This window comes from Osmia lignaria, chromosome 14, assembly GCF_051020975.1.
Source record: "Osmia lignaria lignaria isolate PbOS001 chromosome 14, iyOsmLign1, whole genome shotgun sequence".
In the NCBI taxonomy this organism is placed as follows: Eukaryota; Metazoa; Arthropoda; class Insecta; order Hymenoptera; family Megachilidae; genus Osmia; species Osmia lignaria.
In genome coordinates this window covers 2,424,129-2,447,621 of record NC_135045.1, presented here as the reverse complement: position 1 = coordinate 2,447,621, position 23,493 = coordinate 2,424,129, and the positions used below count along the sequence as shown (strand labels likewise).

Sequence of the window (23,493 nt, the reverse complement as noted above, 5' to 3'; positions counted from 1 at the left end):
ATGCGGAGGGCGAGGACAGAGGTATTCCTGTCGGATACACCCGGTAATTTCATTCGTCGTTAAACCGGTGGCTGCGTTGAATCGCTCCGTGGAATTTGCACCCTGGAGTCGGGCGAAAGCTGCCTATAAACTTTTCCACCCAACAACGATGCGATTTCTGACGTAGGCTATCAGGCTTCTTCCGAGAAAATTTTATTGTTCACCGAAATGGCTACGATGACGGGAAGTCTATGAAATTTAATTAAATTTTCATCTGTGACCGCAGGAAAAACTGTGTATTTTTCTTTGACATCGGTTGAAAAGAGGTTCGCGCAATGGTTGATAATTATTTTCAAGGTTGTCACGACCATTTGCCACGAAACGTGGCTATCTTTACCCGGGTTTCACCGAGCTACGTTCCGACAAAGGCCAACGAATATAGCCGTCGGTTCCGAGTCGCGATGTTAATTCGAAACACGAACGGCACGAATTCAACCCGTTGCGCTTTCCCGAGCCAAGATTCCGGGACCACCGTGTTGCTCTTCAACGTCGTGTCCATTCAACCCACGTGGAGATCCGCTCTCCGATCCTCCTCGAATTCAACAATCTTACGAAATTTTATTATATAAACGCAGGTGGTTTAATTTCGTTTCATAGATTGACGAAGAAAAATTTTTGATGAACTCTATTTCGGGTACATAAAGTTTCTGATTTAACTCAGATTTACAGGCGGGAATTTAAGGTAACATACTTTATTCTTCAATATAGTCCCCTTGTACTTGTTACGGCTCTTTATTAATATTCCCATCTCCTAGCAATGAATAATTAAACCGGAAACTTTTAAACCTTCTCAGTCTTCAGACCTTTATGCTGAAACTTCATGTCCAACCTGGGATGAAAATAATTTCATGAAGTTCAGTTTAATTAATGAACATATATTAATGGACAACTAAAACGTATATCACGAAAAGTCAGATATAATTCTACGAAAAAAAAAGAGCATAAAGTTGAAGTTGAAGTGTTGAAGGATCACAGCTCTGTGCCTTAAAATACTTCGAACCGATCGGCGTGGAAAAATCCCGGAACAGCAAAGCCAGACACGTTTGTACCGAAAATAAAAGAGAAAAGGAAACTTTTCCGAGCGAATCGATCGCGATTCAAACGATCGACGATCGAAAGCGATAAATCTCGACGGTTATCTGGCTCGCAGCCGTGTGACTGACCACGAACCGCTTATTTCGGTGGATCTGTGTCTTCTTCACGCGTGCCGTTCGTATATTTTCACAGTCGGTTGGAAATAGCCGGCCACTGGTCTAATATTATAATAGCGATGACTGGCAGAGCGCGAACACCAGCTAGCGGGCAGAGTCGAGTCGCGTTCGAGACGGCTGCCAGTTTCGAGCGTGTTACGCTTAGAGAACGCGACCGGATAACGTTACTTCTCTCCTCCATTGTGACAGAACTGTCGCAGTTTCGTGATTTCCAGTGTTAAAGGAAGACCCGACGGATCTGTGTTTGTTAATTGTTGGCTAGAAATTTGTGTAACGATAGTTGTGATCTCGAAAATTTCAGGTCGTATCGCGTGTCTCTGCTTCGCTTTTAGAATATTTTTATGAAAAATGAAAAAATATCCGTTCTCGTGTCGCAACACCGTGTTCCTATAGAATATTTGAATTTGTGCAAACGACGGCGGGGTATTAATCTTCCGGTGTGAATTTTCCGCGATATTACGCAACGCTCCGATACCGATTATTACTCGATAATACGTTCCCCTGGCGAATAACGCCGATGATTTATGCATTATTTTCATCGCGGCAAAAAGTGGCTCGCGTTACAGATTTTCGCAAATTGCAATAAAAATGAGGTGAACGTTGAACCGTCGACGTAATAGCGCTTCAATTTCGAAGCGAGACAACAGTTTTATGTAACTCTGAATCTTTGGAGATTAGTGTGTGATTTTGACACTCATTGTTCTAAGTGCACTCGACGAATGTGAGTGAAAACTCGGTGGATTATTAATCGTTATCGGTGGTGTGTAAAATGTTGTTCAAATCATTGGATACGCGATCACATCTGCTATGGTGAACGTACCGCATAAAATGGTAAATGAAATTTTCTAAAAATTATTGATTTCTAATATGAAAATGATTCGAAATTTGTGCCGCGATCGAATCGTTTGATAATTCGTGATACTAAATTGCTCATCACTAGCTACAGCCACGATGTAGTTAATCTTTGACCGTGCGAGTACCGGTTCTTCTGACAGCAGCGTTAGCCGGATTAATTAACGTTTCCATTCACCGAGCCAGAGTCGCTAATCGTCGATTAACCAAGGGGGACAGTACGTTGCCATAATTGCATCGTAACGTCAACGTGGTAGCACCTATGTCGGTGAACTGTTACAGGGTGTAACGGGGACTTCCGTTAACGACCCTTACGGCGTTCCATCTGTTCAGGTTCGGCTCCATAGAATGGTAATTCGGGCACGATTAATTCGCGATTCTGCCGGCAATATGTGCTGATGCAGCCGCGTGCATCAAATCTGTCGTAGAGTTCGTGATTGCAGGTTGCTCCTCGCGATACCAACTGGCATACTGGAATGTGCATTTCGCAATGCGTCTCGAGCTTGCAGCTCCGAAATTCTCCGCGTCGATTCACCAACGTTAGATCGCTGAAACGATTCAACGTTCTAATTAGATTCTAGATAGCTAGTTGCTTTAATCTTTCCTCGATAGACCTCTCAGCTTTGACGTTTGAATTATACGTTAACAAACTTGTCGCGATAATGGAAAATGAAAAATGATTTGGTTTCGTGACATTAAAGTCTTGACACGAGATCCAACGTTTCGGTATTTTTAGTACTCCAACTTCAGTGGAAAAGAAATACATTTTAGATATCGGTTCTGAAGAGGAATACGCTATTTTAATCGGAAACGCAGACGAGCGATTCGTGCAAAGTATCACGTCCAATCTTGCGAAAGATTGCGCTGAAAAGACATGAGAAATGACAGGACGAAGGTATCTGGGGTTCGAAGTGTATCCATTTCTTCGAACCGGCTGCATGAGAAATCGGATTTAATCAAGCTGTTGCGTATTGGAAGCGCAGGGAAGGTTTCCGAGATTCTTTTTTTCAAAAAAGAAAGAAACAGAGTTAGGTTGCTTGGTTGTTGTCAGAGAAATTCTCGAAAGTGCTTTCCTTTGTGACAGAGGTCGGTGTACAGGTGCGATACAGAATTCTAACGTTATTACACGATATTAGCACAATAACCACCATAACCGAACACCATCGATCCGTCCAACCTACTCCACGACCTAATCTACTCCTCTGCGGGTCTCAAAATCAATTAACCAGTTAACTCGTTCACTCTGCGGGACGCATAGTCCCTCATGTAATTAGGAACTGACCCGTACCGGATTACCGGTGTAATCTGCGCTTCCTATTGCTCCACGCTCTGTTCTTAGCTCTCGGTTTTAACTCTTATTGTTTCCTTCCTCGTAGACCATTCGAAAGTTGGAGACTCGGTATATAGAATAAAATTTCTATTTCCCTCGAAGAAAATTAAATTGAAAGGGTTGAAATCTCGGTGTCGATAAATTAGCCAAAGTGTTAAAGTGTCCCGTTACACACCCTGAAATATCACAGGACCAAACACGGAGTGTTCCTAAATTTTATAGCAATATTTTTGATAATTTCCCATTAATCTGATTGGTGAAATTTATTGATACAGGTGAACGGAGACGATGACTGGGAGTACGAGGAGATCGTGCTCGAGAGGGGTGGCGCTGGACTTGGCTTCAGCATCGCCGGGGGTACGGACAATCCACATTTCGGCAACGACACTGCCATTTACATCACGAAACTTATACCCGGTGGAGCCGCGTCCGCGGACGGCCGTCTGCGCGTCAACGACACGATACTTCAGGTGAACGACGTCTCCGTCGTGGACGTGCCACACGCGGCGGCCGTCGATGCGCTCAAACGAGCAGGAAACACCGTTAAATTAGTAAGTTTTATCAAATTTCGTTAAACATATGTTTGCTTTTATTCGTCGCATTCGATGGCGAAAGATGGTATCTCCATTTCCGTCTATTATTTCTTTAAATATAAAAACAATGACGTTCGATAATAACAGCGATTAAAGAAGAAAAAAAAAACGGAAGGCGAGAAAGCGTGGAATAAATGGCGCGAGATTTGAAAGATCTTTCGCGAACAATGAAGCTGAGTCTGCTGGAAAGAATCCGTTTCAGACGTCCAATTATTATCCGGTAGCTTGACGCGAGATAATCGCAAGCGACGACAATGCCGGCTGTATATCTTGCGGAAAACCGAGCTTCCCTCGCTCTTTTCTACCTGAAATAATCTTCGCCATTCGCGTTTCTCTAATTCTCTCTATATCTCATCGTGTAAAGTTTGATGCTCGAAATGAAACTTTCTTTTCGCCGGGAAACTGAAAACACGATATAAATGAAATAATTTAATCGTTGATACATATAGCAGGATTGCCCTTTCAAAAGTTTCAACCGCGTCGAATCTTTGCAGGGATTCTATGTTTCGAAGGTATTGCAACGAAGCTGACTTCGTGCTAGGAAATAATAATCCCCCGGGTTGTAAACGGTTTTACGCTTTCCCAGTTTCTGTTTTCTAGCCACTCGAAAATGGTTAATAACGCGGACGAAAAAAAAGAGAAGATAAAAAGGCGACCGAGGTAGATTCAAAAAATCTCTCCACCTTTGGAAAACAATATTTTTTCGAGCACAGCCACGGCTAAACACCGGCCGGTTGCGTCGCGAGGAAATTTATTCTGCTCGCATTTCGTGCCCGGCTTTCACGAACCGCTTGGCGAGCTGAACTCGCCCATTCAAATGCTAACGCGTTCATTGGTGGAGCGAGCGGGTTTGTTTTAAATCTTCCGGCTCTTCGTTCACCAATGGGGCTTACGATGCGTTATGAAATTAATCCATTCATATTACGGGTATATAAAAATCTTTCCTTTGTCCACTGCCGATAGGAGAAGGGAAAAAAGAATGCAAAAATAATATTTAGAAAAATAATTTATTAACTCCATCATTTGAGGGTTAATCAAATAGGTTAATCGTGACAAAATTCTTAGGAACGGTATGATTGTTTAAAATGAATGCGTCGCATAAATTTCATGGATAAACAAGAAAGGAAACACTTGTGTAAGATAGAATATTTTCTTCCGGGTCGAGTATCAGACGGGCGTTTAATTACGTGGATTCATTGTTGCGCCTCTCGTGAAGGAAAACCACCCCGATTTACTCCGGAATAGTAAAGCACCTCGTGAAAACGTAAATTCTACTCGCCTCAATTCAACCAACTTGAGATCCAGTAAATAAGAAGTTTCATTTTTGTGTTGTGTACCGCGGGAAATTAGAGGTTTACGGCGAATATTATATTACAGTAATTAATTGTTGAGAAATTTCATTTAACCTTCTGTAATCTAAATAATTTGTTGATTGATTTTCAGTACGTACGACGACGAAGACACACGCAGCTGATCGAAATCGAACTAATCAAGGGTAACAAGGGCCTCGGTTTCAGTATCGCTGGGGGTATTGGCAATCAGCATATTCCCGGTGACAATGGGATCTACGTAACGAAAATTATGGAAGGCGGTGCTGCTCAAGTGGATGGCCGTCTTGTCGTTGGAGACAAATTGGTAGCCGTCAGGAATGCTTTGGTGAGTTCGTGCAAAATTATATTCCCCTTCGCCCCAATTTCATTCCGTGTTACATCGCTCTGTAACGATAAAATTAATGTAAACTGCAATCTTTACGTTCAACGACTCGATATCTCGGTCTTTACTTAATACTGACCTTCGGAACGTGCGTGGTTTGTTTCAAACTTATATGAGTTAATAAGAAAAGGTCAGCCATTAGATTTCTTCATTCCTTGAATAATTAGTCTGAAAAAGAAGACTGCTCTTAATTGGTCTAATTTTCCTTTAAATCGCTCGTTCGAATAAAGAGGGAGAGATGATATATTTTTCATCCCTGTTGAAAAAGCAACGCGAAGCTCCCAGAGTTCAAATTCAATTTGTCTAATTTTAACGATCTCGGTTTCTTTCAATAAGAAAAGAAGCCAATAAATTTTCAACGGAACGATGAAAGCAGGGCATTAATTTGATCGTTATAAATCGCGGTATTACGTCGGAGATAGTGGAATTTCGAAAAATCCCAGATACCTCAATGACCCACAAGCGCGCAGGCGAGGGCGGCGCGAAAAATAGATCAGAGTGGTTTTTGATGGCGACGAGTAATTGATAGCTCTTCCGTCAGTGTGCCTCGGCTCGTTGCCGTGGTTGCGAGTGGCAAGCCTCGTCGTTTCTCAGCTTCCTGCGATTTTTCGCTTCGCCGAGCTCCCTTTTCTTCGCGCGGATCCTCTCCTGAGACTCGCGACCGAAAAAGCCACGATTAAAGCGGCCACCATCGGCCCCCTTGATTTATAGCCACAATTTCTAACGTGCGAAAATCATAAAGCAGAAATCTCAACGTCTCTTCGTTACTCTATTAAATCATGATTTTTCACGACCAGTTGTTAAAACATTCCACCATTCAAAAATTACTTTTTACGTGATAAATTATAATTAAAAATTAATGTCCGAAGCACGTTTCATTAATCAGCGTCAGCTGATTGTCCTGTTTGATAATTTTAAATTAAAATTTTCAAATATACCCGTGATGGACGCTTTATTTTGCGTTTGGTAAATAAAAATTTTTAATAACTTCTTATCTGAGCAATATTTTCCGAGGTAATTTATCGATGTCGAAAATAGAAATTTTTGTGTTTTTTTTATCGAATATAAGCCCTGTCGAAAAATGACAGAATACGTAACAGATCAAACTTGGACGTTTCGAAGGACGATTTGTTAAAAAGTTTTTAAAGCACTTTATACGCTGAATCGCAAGTCGATTTAACTTTCTACATGATTGCGTATCGGCATATACTTGAGAACAACGAGCGTTGCAGAAAGTTCGTCAGTTGTTTATGACGTGGTGCAGAAACTTTCCGATGTCGTTTTTTATGCCCGTCAACCCTGGTTTGATAATTACCACCTACGAACCGAACAATTTAAACTCGCAAATTTCTTATATTCGACGTCGAAACGGTTAAGCGACGGTCGTGAGAAAATTGTCACGATGTGTTTATTCGATAATCCGTCTGGAAGTGCATCGTAAGAGGTAAACGAACGTTGATTGACAAGAGTAATTGAACGGGAGAAATCAATTACCGAGGCTCGCGAAATCTTGATCAATACGTGCACCATGAGAGACCGGTTTGCATTTTCCTGGCCGACTCCTCTTTTTTCACACTTTGCCCGTTGGAAAATGTAGAATGTAGACGATGGAAGGATGAAAGAGAATGCGTGAGAAAATTAAGATGAATGGACGGTGTTGATGAATGAAGAGAAATATTTTACGCGAAGGAAGAACGACGATTAAAGCTCTGTGCCTGCCATGTCCGTTCGGGTATCTCTGACACCCGTGACGTTTTTAATAAAAGATGATAAACAACGGGATGATACTGCGTTAAATCTCGGAGAATTAAAAAATGTATCTTTCATTAAATCAAATTTGACAAAGCTGAAACAAAGTTCGGACTGGTTATATAATTATAAGAATTGGGTAAAATTTTTTTTAGTTTGTCTAAAGAGAGGATAAAAAAGAGGATTGATTTGATTCCAGCAGGGTGACAAGAACCTGGAAAATGTGACGCACGAGGAAGCAGTGGCGACACTAAAAGCGACCCAGGATCGCGTGGTTCTTCTTGTGGCGAAACCGGAAACCGGAATTGTACCCCCGCCACCACCCCCGATGGCCTCGGACAATTCGCTCTCTCCACAACCACGTAAGCTGGTCTCCATATTCTATTCACACATATATTATTCACTTTCGTGTAGACGACTTTCTTTCCCCGTCGTTTCGGGACATTCTCGGGATCTTTTCTTCTCGAATTTTCACGACGCTGCCTTCCGGAACGATAAATATTTCACGCACCTCGGAAAAGCGTTGGAGAGGGAGTTACTTTTGTTCGCGACCGCAGCACACGAGGGAAACTCTTTTTCCCTTCTTTTGAAAGTGAAAATACGAACGATTTAAAGTGTTTTGAAGAAGTATTTGAAAATTTTCTTTCGATAAATAATCGTCCCAAGGGAAGACGTTCAGTTAAACGACGATTTTTATGATGCTTAAACGCTTCGAAATTTCCTTCGATTCCCAGGCATCGAACGCGAAATATAAAGATTCTCCGCTTTTCCACGGGGTAACATCGAAATGAATTTTTGATCCTCCCCCGAGTTTTCCCGCTATTCTCATGGTTTCCTGTCCGCGTCGCGATCACGCCGGACGTAACTTATTCATCGCGCTCGTAAAGGCGTCCTCGTAAAACTCCTCTCTGTTTTGCGAAAAACACTGCAACGACTGCTCGTTTAGCCAAGCGAAACGCTCGAAAATTGCAAGCGCCGAGCTAGATTTATATCTCTGCATTCGAATTAGATTTTAAAGCGTTTTAATGTTTCAAGAATATTTCTTGTCGATCAATAACACGAACGTTTTATGAATCGTACGATTTAAATATAAATTCGTCAAGGCGAAGAGTATTACCGGTGCAAACTGGGAACGAGCGAAAAGTCGCTCGTCAAAGGAAACTTCTAAATTAGCCGTGCTTTCTTTCGTAAACAGGGAAACAAAATGGTTCTGTGTCGGCGTTGGAGAACAACTCGACGCTGCCTTACTCGCAAGAATCACGTCACGCGTCTTCTCTGGCTCTTCACGGCGCGGCCACCCCACGAGCTGTTTCTCAGGAGGACGTATCACGGTGAGTTCTTTCGAAGCATGCTTTTCTTTACTTTTACGACGAAAGCGCGAAGTACCGCCACTCTCTCGTTCTCGTTTCAAGTATTTTTCTTTCCTTTTCTTTCTACGTGTGTTATTTTCCAAGCGCAAAGTATCCTTACTTTCTCTTTCTACCGTTTCGTCTTCGCGTCTCTTTTTCCACGTGGAAAAACTCTTTCGGTTCGCTTCGGGAAATAAGCGTCGGCATACGTGTCTTTGCGAATCTTTTTATTTTTTTTAAATTCGAATGGTAGAAAATGAAGGGAAGCGAGCGCAAAATAAAGCCAACGCGAAAGAATTTCAGCAACTTTCGTTGTCGTCCAAGGTACTTGATTCGCGAACAGCTTATGCAAGCAGCAACTGCGTCCCGAGTGCGTAAATACACACAAACCGTTGCGTTGGTTAATTATACAATCACAGAGACTGTTGAATTAGCTCGCGACAAAGAGGAGATAGGAGACGAGGGGACGTTATTGGACGAGACAGACGAAGACGGTGATCGTTTACGAGAGGGTGGCGGAGAGATTTCGGAAGCGGAGCAACTGCGAAGGGGTTGCGGTGGCCACCGTGCGGACTAATTGCCGATGGATTAAGGGCTTATCGAATTGGTCCGGCTGCCAGAGACAGGATTGCTTTGGACACATTATGTCCCAAGCTCTCGAGTAACAATCCTCCCCTATTCACCCTCGTGTTTTCGAATACAACAACGTCCTCTCGTTGATTTGCGCGTTCGGTTAAAGTCAGTTGAGCGTTGCCGGAAGATTGAGTTAGCGTTCGGAATCGAGAAATCCGGGGATCGATCGTGTCACCCCTCGAGATTTCCATTCGAGACGCTAACTTTCCGTTTTAAATGCTTCGCGGAACTTTACTACGATTGTAACGTGTTATTTTAACGTGCTTTACCGTACCATTTACCTTTGTGACTCGTTCGATCGATCGTTCGAGCTTTGTTCGGTTCTATATTGACGTAGATTCCTGGTATTTAACAACGAGGAATCGAAGGGAAATTCTGTCAGAGAAAAGTGAAATGATTTATTGATAGGTCTTTCTCGATGAATAATTTATTTCCTCTTTGGAGTCGCATCGATCGCTAACGTCATTAGCGACTACGTTTGTTTAATATTTTTATTTCTTTGTAACGATTGATTGTATTTTTCTGAAACTAGGTCACGAAAAATTGTCAGAATTATTTATACATCATGCCCAATTAGCGACTCGTAAACAAACAACAGAAAATGTTAATGGTCTCGTTTACATCTCGTTGTTGGAATAAATCATTTCGGTGGAAACGTTGCGCACAATTATGTATGCATCTCGACTGTATCGTTCGGGCACGGTTATAACAGCAATTTACATTCGAGACGGTATTTCCTCGTAAATTTATGGGATTGAAAACTCGTCGAAGTTGTAGGGAATCGTGGCGGATTCACTTGCTCCTCTCGGATTCTGCTTGATCGATGGATATCGTGGGGAATGGGGGGAATATCGAGAGCAATCCGGTGCGAAGCACCCTCGAGAAGCGAATAACGCCTGGGTTAAACCGCAGGTGCGAGGGTAACTTTCGCGATGGCTGGGCTCACTTAATGAAATATTCCGTTCACGGCAATATTTAATGCCGAGTTTCCGTCTTGCTTCGCGGACTAGTCAAAAGTGCAATTAGTTCTTCCTTCGTTCGTTGTGCTCTGAGCGCACCTTGCCCCCGTTGTTCACCCCCCACTTTCTTTCTTTCTTTCCTTCTTTCTTTCCCAGTTAAAGTTTCAAGCCTCTTCCGGCTCGTGGTCGAAGAATCGGATTTCGCCCCCGGCGATTTCGCGTGTCCTAAGCCGAGAGACGGAAGACGCGCCGAGAGCATAGTAAAAGAGAGGATGATGTGGATAGGGGAGGAGTAAGAAGGAACTGAGAGGGCGAGTTATTACGAAGCTTCGCAATCGGCGGAAATCTATGTAAAAAACTTTAATTTCTGCCCCCGTAAATTAGCCAAGACCATTATACCACGGCCGTAATTTATCCTCCGTTGCAACCCCGGCTTAGAGTTTCAAGGGGAGTTAGGATGATTATTTAGCGCTCGACCGGCTGGAACTTTACCGCCTGTCTCCTTAGAGATCGTGGGGAATATTTCTGGACTTGTTAGGGACGATTCATTTAACTCCACGGATGGGACATTTCGAACCACGAACGTCTGTTTAACCAAGAGACTTTCTCAGAAAAATGTGTCAGTCTGTAAATTGGCATAAGGATAATTGAAGTACACTTTTATATTGAGAACATTTCTATATTTCATAACTGTTACATTAATGATATAAAATAATATATCAAAAGTTTAAATTGAAAAAGTGTTGGAAGTTCGTATTGTCGCCGAATGGTCTTTAACGGACACAAGAATCGCCTGTTTCAGAGCCAAGTAAATATCAATCTATCGTTCCGCTTTCTCTCTTTTCTCTTAGCGAATCGATTCTCCCGATGGTTTTGCTTGTTTTTCTCTCCGGAACACCTCATACTTTTCACGTAACTCCGAATTACCGAAAAACAATCGGGAACCTCGGGATCGGTGAGAGTGAAATACTGCGAAAGACAATAAAACCGTGGCTTTCGGTGCACCGATTGTGACTTTTAACTTTTAATTCCCCGCTGGAGACACTTCCGGCATCGATTGTTCTTACCATCGACCATAGCTTGATTCTTCGAACCGTTAAATTACATCTTTTTTTTTTTTTTTAAGAAAAGATTTACGCAATGACCTGATAATTTCGTAAATGGAACAGCCATGTTCTTACAAAGTATTCGTTAGCTTCACTTTTTTTCCCCACTTTTTTAAACATCCGCGTTGCACTTGGCGTTGAAACATGATTTTGATAGTACTCGTAGCAGCGCTCGAAGCTTCGTGGCTACAGTTTAAAATAAACTTTCCGTTAAACGGCTAGGTTTCTAAACACTCGCTTTGCTCGAACACCTTCAACAACATTGTGCCAGAGTTTCGAGAATTCAACGGGGAAATAACGATCCCTCTCCATCCAGAGAGATTTCATTCGCGCTTTTGCCAAGAGCCTGCAGCGTTTATCCGTATTTCATTAGCCTACACGTACGGGATATTCATCGGAAACGTTCAGGAACTGTTAAAACAAATGTTTTTGCTTCGATGAAGAGGTAGGTAGGTGGTTTAATTTCACTCGATGCGAGTCAATTACCCTCGGCAATCGGAATAAACGAAGGTCCGTGATTAACCGTGTACACGCTGGCTACCATCGCAAATCTCCTCCCCCCACCCGTAAATAATTCCGCTATTTAATCATCGAGAATTATGGTTTTCTAATCCTTTGCAATATCTACGAGAGATCTGATGCGGTCTGGCTTGTTAAGCGGCTTCATAAATCCAGGATGCACCTGAGCACTCGGAACGCACTCTGTTGCGACCGATCACCATTTCTAGTATGCCGTTTCACGTTAATATTTGTACATTACTTTTATTAAATTCTTTTTCTCGTTCCTACTTTACAGATCAAATGATGTAGAGTCATAAATGATCAGAGAAATTGCAATTAATTTGATGGATCAATAAGATGTATTTATTTAAATGAGGTGTACAGATTTATATTTTTGAAAAACATCACGGATAAAGAATGATTTTAGAATTAGAAACGCGATTCCGCTTCATGCATTCATTCAAACCGGAAGTTGAAGAATGGCGCGTGCAGGCGGTTAGAACGCGTGCACGGATTCTAAAGAAGTGACGCTTTAACTGTGAGATCAACTCACCCTCCCGGGGAAAGGGTAAAGGAGAAGCGAATTCTTGGCAGGGTTGCAGCCACCAACGATCTATACACGCACGTGTGCTCGCAAACAATACATCCCAGCTGGGTGTTCGCACACAGACACTCAGAGTAGCTGAAATCCCCGCGTTTCGATGTACAGGGATTTTCAAAATTGATGCGCCGGAATTCTTGTATGTTTCTTGAAAAAATTCAGGATCAAAAATATGAATAATTTATATTATTCTGTGTCTGATTAGACGTCGATATTTCTACTGTAGTAATTAAAGTGTTAAAATTCTGATGTTTCAAATTTTGAAACAAACAGTAGATCGTCGTTTTTGACAAACAATACGCACGTGTATATACGATTTGCGCGCGACAGTGCATCGGTGTTGGTGCATCTGCAGCTGCAGTGCCGAATGCAGGCCAAGGTTAAAGCTTGCCTCGGTCACGAGCGGGCTTGCTGGCTTTCGACAATTTTGCTTACGTAATACACGCTATCGATCTGGCACATCTAGAGATATATTTGGTCGCATTTGGTCGCGCCCTCAAACCGGATAATGCCGAATGCTGATAAATTGTCTGTTTCCGCATTGGCTATTGTATCAGCTAGCCGATTCGATTTTTGCTGAAAACCAAACGTAACCTTCAATTTTGCACTTACCTACTAGAATAAATTTTTTAGAATTTTGTGAGAAAATAAAATTGAAAAATAGCGAATAAAAGCTTGCGAAAATTTCAAAAGGGACTTGGAACAATGGCCGATTTTGGTGTCGCGGTTAAAAAGATGTAGGAAAAGGGGGAATAAAAATTCGCAGGAGCTTTTCTCTGCGAGAAAATCCTAGCTCGTTCGATCCGTCTATATAATGGAGGATCATCTCGTAACCGGGAAAACCATTATTCTTCGATGCAAAGTATCTTTTTCACCTTGGAAATTGTTCACTGCGAAACCGCTCATAACTCTAGTTACACATGTTCTATCGTTGATATTATTACTTTTGGTGACTTTAATGGAGAAACTTTTAATTAATGCAGGCTGAAACTTTATTTTAAAGAATCTTCTTTTAAAGTTACTATCACTGTAACTTGATATTATACCCGGAAGTCTCAGTGTTGAGTGTGAAACGAGGTTAGCATCGTGCTGATTCTGCATCGTGGAAATCGTGCTGACAGCGAGACTGCTCGAAATTCGTCATTTGCAAACCAACTCTAAGCAAAGCTCAACAATGACGATCGACTTTGTAGGGATTTTTCCTTGAATGAACGATGGAATTGCTGAACTCGGTATCTTCCGAGACTGCGTTCTGTCGCAACTGACGAATTATCGACCTGCATACGATTTCGAGTCGCGTGCAATTTCCGTTTACGTGTTCGAAGATAGCTTTACGATCGTCGACAAAATGGAAACGTTAATTAAGCAATTGTACTCGGATTTCGAATGATTTATCGCGTCGCGTACGATGTTTTATGAATCGTATACGGGATTATGAAGAGCGTATGGAGATGAGGAACGAAAAGGTCGGCCCGGTTGGCTGTCAGCACAATTAACGAACTGTCAAAATGCAAATCACTGTTTCGATCGGTTGATTGCCGCGTTTGTTCCCGAGTGTTGCATCAATCTCCGTACCAATAAAGCCCTGTTCGACGCGTCGCCGTATAATTTGGCTCTTTCCGATAGATTGGCTTCGTTATGTCTGGACGAATGTCAAACAAGAACCTTAATTACACTTCGTGATCTGAATTTCACGCTGATAATTTTTCTCGAACGTCAAAACTTCGTTTTTAAAAGAACACTTAACAATTATAATTCTATCTGAAATCATTCGATCAAACTCTTCAGACGTATATCCTTAAATTTTGAACCATTGCAAAGACAACGGTCTCTCTAATTCACGCGGTAACCGTACCGATAACGATGTTCCATTTCTATCAATCGATAATCCACGTAGAAACGTCGAACGGCGTGATAGACCTGCGTAACGGAAGGGACACGGTTTATAAAGCGGAAGGGTTGTATCTGTCGATCGAAATTATCTCCGTCGAAGTCATCGATCGATCCGATCCGCGCTTAAACGCAGTCGGAGCATTTGCCTCACGCGTCGCGTATCAATGCCACGGAATCAAGATTTATCGTCGGCCTCCGTAAAGGCGCCACGAGTTTTTTCCAGCACGTTTCACCGGCGAGCCGGTGTCACAACGGTGGAACGTATCGATCCTGGAAGCAGCGGGGAAAAGGGAGGTATCCGTGCCAGGGAATGCCGTTGCTCGACGTTGTATCGGCCATTCGGGATCAAACCGCTCGTAAACAAGTTTGTTGTATCCGATCGAGGATTTTCACGGTCCGTGTCCTGTCGTATAAATAATCCCCTACGGTTGTGCAGAACGCATGTAAGAATTGGGGTCGTAGCTGGCTACGTTTCACATTGCAATTGTGAGATTGTTTCTTAGGCGTATCATGATCTTTGCTAGGATTATTGAAACGATTGGAATTTAGAGTGGCTTTGGTTTTAGTGGTACAGGTAACAGGATGTAATTAACTTAATCTTTGGTACTTGACTTTACTCGATTTCGCTGTACCGGTTGTCAATTGCAATTTGGAAATTAATAATTTTCTAACGGGGATTGGATAATTGTCGAGTTTGAGAAAAATTTGCATAGTTCAGCTGGGATTTGCTGTGGTCTTTCCCATTCTTATGATGTCGAGGTACAAAACATCGCTCGACGACGAGGTCATAGTTCGCGGTTATCGCTGCGGTAAGTGCTCCGGCTGCTTCATTAACTGGCCAGAAGTTATGCCAAGAACGTGACACAAAGGATCAAAAGTGGAAGAGGAGATTCTTGTTAGATGGCAAGCTGTTTGCGAAGCTTGCGGCCGGTTGTACGGCAGAAAATAGTTTGTGGTTTTAACGAACACGTCTAATTATTAACTTGCCAATAAATGGTTCGAATTTTTCTTCCATATTTTCGAGAATTAAACCGAGATTTCTATCATTTTTGGGCAACTTTTCACGAGTATTTCCGTTCACTTCTGCTTGCCATTGAAATTGCTCTTTCACCCTTTTGAGAACTAAAATTTGCTTCGAACTTTCTACAATTTTTGATAAAGTTTAACGAGTCTTTTCGGTTTTTCCTTGCTTTTGGAACGAACCAAGGAATTCGTTTGTGATTGCACAGAACTGAACTTGTTTGGAACTCTTATCGAACAAGTTATTTCAAACACCTAAAATGTCCAAGTTTCTTGTTACTTTTCTATTTTTAAATTTCACTGTGAAACTTTTAATTAACGCGTTAGACTCGCCGAAAATCCTAGGATTTTCTATCTTGACATATGTGTTTGACATAGATAGAAAAGAAATAGAGAGTTTCAAATGTAGGTGGGGTTGGAAGGGATCTAGAGATTATTTGTGTGAGAAAAACACGTCTGGGGGAGAATTCGACATTATAAATGGACTTTCTTTCCCCATGGTTCTCAGATATCCTCGAGAATTAATCAAAAACAGACTCCTTTCTGGTGTTATCGAAAAATCGAGCGAAAAAGGTCAGGGTGACATGCTTTAAAGAAAGGCTGGTTAAAATGATGGATCGTGTTGTCGCGGAATGCGAGTCGAAAAATTGACAATCATTTGAAGGAAACTCGAGGTAACTTAGGAAAATAATACCTGTATCGTCAGAGTATTTATCCCGGAAACACGAGATAGCTCCGTTTTTTCAGAAGATCCTGAACGTTCTCATTTTAATCGTGAACGCGTCGCGACACCAGCAATCTGTAGATATTGATTTATAGCCTGAAACAAAAGGATTCCGCCTGTCAATGGGGTAGAAGGCGAGCGTAGACACCACCTGCGGCCCTTTTGATACCCGCGAAATGAGAACTTTGCCACGGACAGGTCTCTCTTCCTCCTCTCTTCCTTCACCCTCGTGGGTCGCCGGCCCTTTCTCTTTCACCCTTATTCCCCCTTTTTCCTCATAAACACGCCTGTTACGCGTTATTCCGCTTTTGTCGCGCGAGAGAACCCGATTTCGTCGGAAACGTTCCAGCTTTTGGTACGGTTTGAAAAGCAACTTCAAAGTGCTTTGACAATCTCGCGTGACAAAACTGGAATTGATTTTTCCAAGTTCTCGCGTAATATCATCTGAAACGTTGAAGCAATACAGGTTCGAACAAAATTTGTTTTTAAAAACAATTTTCATCTTCGCGCTGGGAAAGCTTTGCGACGAAAGAGTTAAATCGTCGTTCGCAGTCGGTTCGACGGGTGTCAATAACCCGTCCGCGAGGGAATAGAATCGTCAGGATCAAACTCGTAAAAGGACACCCACGTGACCTTTATTTCAGTACCAGAGACTTTACGGGTTCACGGTTACGTGCGAAACGTACGAAACGTCCAACCGCCTTTATAAACAAGCAATTCTTCTCGGTTTCAGTTTTTACAGTGTCGAATTATACCCCATTATACGGTGGATCGTTGAAATCACAAGACACCTTGGCCAGAGGTTCACTTTTATGGGTTTTCAGTTACGTGCGGAAAGTACGAAATGCCACTTGTCAAGCGTGATCAAATTTTATGTTCATTGAAAATCAATAACAAACTCCATTCAACTTCGAAAACTTAATAAAAATACATGTTTTGAATTTTCTTTTTATTACAAAGAAATCTAAAGAAGATACAATATTTCGTTATAACATTCTGCTATCGGTGTTCGGCAACCCGAAAACGACGAGATAACCGTTCCCCCCTTTGGTACGACCTTTCCACATTCGGCTGGAAAATTACGTTAGATAAGTTTCGCAGAGTTGCGAGATACAGGGTATGAAACATCGTGCTGTTCGTCGAGGTTGCGGCCCCCGCAAGAGGGTGGTGAAAAGATCCATTCGGTGACTATGATTCGCGCGAAGTTAGCGAAATCTCGTTGCCGACAGTTCTAGCCGAAGTCTGACTAGCTGACCGACGCGAAGCGACGATTTACCAGACCGTAGACGAGAGGAGGCTCCTTGTTCGTTCGTCAAACAAGTTTGCCCGTGCACAAGTTTCTCCTCGTTATAAACAAGAGCTGTTCGTTGAACGACGCCCGACGTCGAAGTTGTGTTATTAGAGAAAACATTGATTATAAATCGTGATCGATCTTTAATCCCCGATTTCTGGCGTTAATTAATTGACGGTAGACAAATATCCGTATCAGGATTAATTCGATCAGCAAGTCGATGCAAACAACGGTACATTTGCTAACGTGGTAACGAAGTTTCACTGGATAGAAGGGTTGTTTCCCGACAACAACCTCTTCCAGCTCGCTGAACAAGCTGTCGGAGCAAGGCTACGTTCCAGCCAAATCAGGATCTCCTTGCTCCCGACGAGGGTTAATTCCGTTATCCGTCAAGTGTTTGTCCACTAGGGTCGTCGTCACGCAAATGAACGAGGTGTGATCCACCACCGACGACGGTGTTCAACGTAATTTTAGCCTCGTCTTGGATCTCGTCAGATCTGGACACGATTTAGCAATACCTATTCATCAGTTTTAAAAATGGAAAACGGCAAATTTTCTTATCAACCTAACAATTAGTACAAACATAATAAGAAATAATGACGCAAAAAGTTATCTAACAGTCAAGAACACGTGTCCCTGATCGTTCGAGTAAAACAGTCTGAAGAGAGAGACCAAGTTGTGCATAGTTCGCACTTTTGTATCGCGAATCGAAGGGAAACAAAGGATGGTTATATAGCATCGCGTCGATCGTTAGAGGGAAACGCGGTGAGAAAAGAGGTTGCGTAAGGAGCTGTTGTGCGATTAACGTGCAGCATTGTGGCGAACTGTGTCGCGAAGTGCATACGAAGAGTCGATGTCGTTTCTGGCTCACGGATGATTCCTTTAAACCCAATGGAACAATACCAGTTCGTTTCTAATTTTATTTTGAAAGACTGCCCCGCGAAGATGTTGAACCAGAAATACGAGCTGAATTGCTTTTCTAGCTGTTTTAATTAGTTTTCATTTGTAAGGGTGTAGAATTGCAATTATTTTTGAATATTATCTCTTTCGATTCGGCAGATAGATTTTCAAGGGTTCTCGTGATTACTCATATTCTGAAAAATGATTTTTGTTATTTGTATTCTTGATTTTATTCTGAATCATACGAAGGCACCTCTCCTAAGGTATTAGAAAATTTGCACTAATTTTCAAAGTCAAAACAGAAATCTTTCTTTTTCCTACAAATGAAGATTAATGGATATTCACGGGCTTTTTAATAAGAAAATTATACCGTTAACAGGCTGACGCATAAATTCAAAGCGTTCTGCGAATTTACAGATAATAAGAATGACTCACGACGATTCACTCCGTCAGTGGCTATAATCATTCATCTATCCTTGTAACTCGTGTATAATTGTACCTTAATATTCTTGCAAAAACATCTTCGTTCTAATCTTCCAATGTGTTTGCACATTTGCATCGACAATAGGACCAAAATAATTAATATCTAAATTCTCAAAGACTGTGAATCTCTGCGAATGCCTTGTCAGTAGCGAACCTTTCATAATTATTCCGATTGAATGACGGATCCCACATTATGCATTCTATTAATACGAAGAAATCGCGAGTGCAGCGAATGCAACGAATGCCGAGGAAATGCACAGACGTTCGCCACTGAATGAATCATTCGGTGGTGTTCGCACATTCACACGTGTTTGCATAAAAGAAACGTGGAGTAGGAGGGGTCATTCGACGATGACGATGGATGGGAAACGACGTGGTTGTTGGCTACGTGTCTTCGTTACTTACGTGATTCAAAGGACGCGCGTCGGAATGTTTATCATATGGCGTACGCTCGGTTAGATTTCGTATTTGACCGTCACGGTTCTCGACTTCCTGCCATTCTTCCATTATCGATATACACTGAAATAATAAGTGACCACCGTGTCAAGCTGGTGCAATCGTTATACCGTTATCATAACGGAGAGACAGAGAGTAGAAAGTTTTCGATCGTGTACGAACTGTCAGTGGTATACGCGCTTATTAAACACACCTTGTAATTAGTCATTTCCTATTTTTACCAAGAATGTGTATGATGTTTCTTTGGTCGTTTTTAATTTTGCCGTTTCAAGGCGCGGTCAAATATACGAAATAACATTTTAGTTCCCGATAAAATAGCACTCTCGATCATCCAATCCAATAATGCAAAGAATGTAAAGGTAGAGAGATTCGAGGTACCAAATTCCGTCCAGGAAGAGCAAGAAAAATCCTTGCACCTTTATAGCCGCGCGTGGATTCGAGCTTAATAAAAAGCAAACCTGATGGAGCTTTCCATTTGCACCGCTTGAATCCGTCGGACGAATGGAACTCTTTTCTTCGAGTTCCGTCGTGTAACCGCATTAACCCAGATTGCGTGACGAAGACGGTCCACGATTGAATTTCTAGCAAAATGAGAAACGCCGGTATGTAGGAGAAAGGAATAAAAAAAAGGGAGGACACACGTCGATCTAGAGAGGTCGATCGTCGTACGAGGTACGCGAATTGCATTCGTAATCGTTCACCAGCCTTCCCTCTCTCCTCTTTCGGATTTCTGTGTTCGCTAAGAACCGCCTTTGGTCTCGTGTGTGAGTCAGAAAACGACGCAGGCGAAGGCGGAAAGGAGGAACGTGCGGCTCGGTCATTTTTCCCGATTCGTTTTCGCGTTATACTCGTCCAACTTCTCTTTTCTTCTTTCCTTCTTGATCCTGTCGCTTTTTTTCCCATTCGACTCGCGTCGATCTGGACCTTTTTCCCGATCGAGGTGTGCTCGTTCGTGCGAGAACGCGTGTGCGTGTACGCGAGTGCATTCGTCGATAACGTCGAGTCAGTGATAAGAGTAAATATTATATGCATCAACGCCTTGATCAGCAGCTTTGGAAAATCGTTGGGTGTTCATTTATTTGTGGATAATTGAACCGTGGTCAGCAATGTGGACGCACGTGTGCACCTGCCTCGAGGGTGTCAATATTTGCAGAGAACCGGCGGAAGTTGCCGATACGGTGTTGTTGCATTCGTTGCACGCGAGATGCACTCCCGACCAGTCTACCGACTGTCGTGTGCGCTGATCTTAGGAAATAACCTCGTCTTTTTTTTTTCTTTTCAAACGATCTTGAGATCGAAGCTGAACGACTTGGAACTCGCCTGTACCTTCGCGAGGAACAGCGAACGCAAGAGTTGAAGGATTCACTGAACGGTGTACCGGAAGAGGAAGGTATCTTCAGACGTGGCTTCGAAGCCCTGTAAATATCGAAGTCGTTTAAAATATCACGGTGAAGTTTGACGAGTGAAGTGCAAATTCGAAACGCGCCAAGGTATTTTAACAAATGTGTCGATTGAAATGTGTCGATACCGAGAGTTCGAGTTTCGATTGCCAGGGAATTTAAGTTGCGGTGCGTATACGCAATAGCTGCGCCCGATTCGTCAAGTGATTTTCACTGTACGAAGTTGCCGAGCCAATTTCCTGGGATTTCATGTTCCACGATTAACTTTATCGACGAATCATTCAGCTGGCGGGATTCAACGAAGTGGATTTATATCGTGGGAGTTTCTAGTGGCTTAAGATTAGTAAGAATCGAAAGAAAATTTACCCTCGATAGAAATTCATTTGAGAGATATACTAATTTTATCAGCAGTTGCATTTAGTGCAATTATTGTTCATTGTCTGAGGAAATATTGAATGAGTATTATATTATTACTTTTATCACGATCCTATGATTAATTTCAAATTTATGTACGCTAACAGTCGCATTTTTGAAGGAGAAAAATTAGCGCAATTAACGGGGAGTCAAGTGTCAATTAAGAAGACACCGATAGCCTTGCGAAATATGCATACTAACGTCTACGTTGTTATGGATTCCATATCGTGCTTGGTAAATCTATTCGTCATTTCCTCCTAACATTCCTAATGAATATCCCAAGACACAAGCAACAAGTATGATTCAATATTATCAATCTATATAATTAATTTTGCAATATTTCAAAATAGGATTTTATCATTCGTGTACCGACATATTTCATCTTCAAATTTATGAATCTATTTTTATGCAATCCGGTGAACGTCTAGTTTCTCATTTTTTAATATATTCCCGGCGCGTTTACAATTATTATTTCAAAGCCTGTAAACGCATCTGCGATTCACGTGCATCGTTTAACTCGTGCTGCCGTTACGCTTGCAAAATCCAGTCAACGTATTCCACGTTACCGGTGTATTTAATATCAAACCGTCATAATATGCAAAGTGCGCATGCATTGTATGTCGAAAAAAGTATGCACGATAAATAAAAACGATGGTACGTGGTAACCAATTTTGTTATGTATACGGAATACAGAACATTTCGCAACAACGTCCACGCGAACGCGATATTTTATTTGACGATGAAAAATCGTAACCGAACAAATAACCGCGTCGGTGAAAAATCGGAAGTGCATTTAATTCACCGCAAACAAAACAAGTACCAACTGGGCCACTTCGTTAACCATAGAAAATGGACGGTCCCTCGACAATCCATGGGGAGGAAAAAATACGCGGTTTTCGCTCTGACAATGCTCTCTGACTAGCTCGCGTGTTTCGTGCGAGTGCGTGCGACACGCACGTTCGACACGATGATTTACATTATTGGCAGTCTTCCAACATTGTTCGATCGTGTACAGTACTCGGGGCTTGACGTTTTCTGCCTATTCCTCGGATGCATAACATCGCGTGCCACGTTTCCCTTTCACGACTGCGAAAATAATACTTAGAATCGACACCGTTTCTTCCACAATCCCCGTCGTTTATTTCATCGATCAGTCCAAGTGAAATTTTCTTCGATACTTTTACAAACCTTCTTAGACGTTTTCAATTTTCGAGAAAGAAACGTCGAATATTCGACAAATGTAAATGTCGCGAAAGGGCAAGTACCGATAAGAAAGTGTCGTGTTTTCGACGCGAAAAAAGTAGCTCGATCGTGCGAGAATACGGGAAGCATTAGCCACGTCTCCGTCGTGTCTGAGCATCTTTCACTATCGTGTTTTCTTATATCTTCCCTCAGAACGACCGCCAAGAGGGCTGGATGATGAGAAATATTGAAAGGTAATGGCCATTCCGCGACGTGGCTTCGCAGAAATATTTTCTTCGATCTATCCCATAGGAGAACGTGCCTCTCTTTTTGAATGATAGAAACTTCGAGAAGGCGTTTGTTCCAGTTTAGACGAAAATTCAATTGTTGCCTCGTTAAGGTAGAAAATCGCGAAAAACAGGGGTAACCTTGTTAAGATTTTGCCGTAGAAACGACAGTTGGTTCGAGGTGCGATAACAGTTGAAACGACGCGACGTTTCGACGTCGAAGGGACGTCTGACTCTCGTGGGGAATGAATCGGACGGTCGATGCTCGTTCTTGCGAATTCGCTTTTGTGTCCGCGAAACTGGCCCGCAATCTCTGCGGGCGCAGCTGCAGCTTGCCCGGGGGCTTGCGAAATATCGCGATAGTTTGTCCGATAATAGTGACCGCAGAGGTGGAAAGCAGAGGCGCAAGGCCGAGGACGTTTCTGTGAAAAGCAGACGACTGCCGAGGCAGAGGATGGTGGCGGGAAAGCCGCTATCTCTTCGTGGCTTGGGTATTAACGCCACGATTACACTGACACTGATTTCATCCTCGCGATAACTTCGTTCCTTGTTTCGTCCAATTGTCCTGACACTTTAACGGGACGTTTTATTAACTCCTCCGGCAATAAAATTAGCCTCTTATTTAATCGCCAGATTCTGATATTGAATTTTCAGATTTCTAAATACTTCGAAAGAGAAATTAATTAGAAATGATTAAAATGATACATTTATTCGCGTTCACAGTACTCAAATTTCAGATTCGTAACCAGTCATCTTGTGAATGAACGTAAAAGTAGATTTCCCTTTCGCTTCGTGGTTCAGCGGTTT

General features: G+C 42.3%; 1 protein-coding gene across 25 annotated transcripts in view; it reads left to right on the top strand.

Annotated features, from left to right (window-relative positions):
* Positions 1-23,493, top strand: part of LOC117607241 (discs large 1) — a 371,089-nt gene that overhangs the window by 311,461 nt on the left and 36,135 nt on the right. For 23 of the 25 annotated variants that reach the window (XM_076692125.1, XM_076692133.1, XM_076692131.1 and 20 more), the window contains 4 exons: positions 3,708-3,983; positions 5,469-5,681; positions 7,687-7,849; positions 8,683-8,818. In XM_076692125.1, coding sequence (XP_076548240.1) covers positions 3,708-3,983; positions 5,469-5,681; positions 7,687-7,849; positions 8,683-8,818 — 788 coding nt within the window. The remainder of the gene's footprint in view (positions 1-3,707; positions 3,984-5,468; positions 5,682-7,686; positions 7,850-8,682; positions 8,819-23,493) is intronic. The other 2 variants (XM_076692121.1, XM_076692124.1) reach the window with 1 other exon arrangement.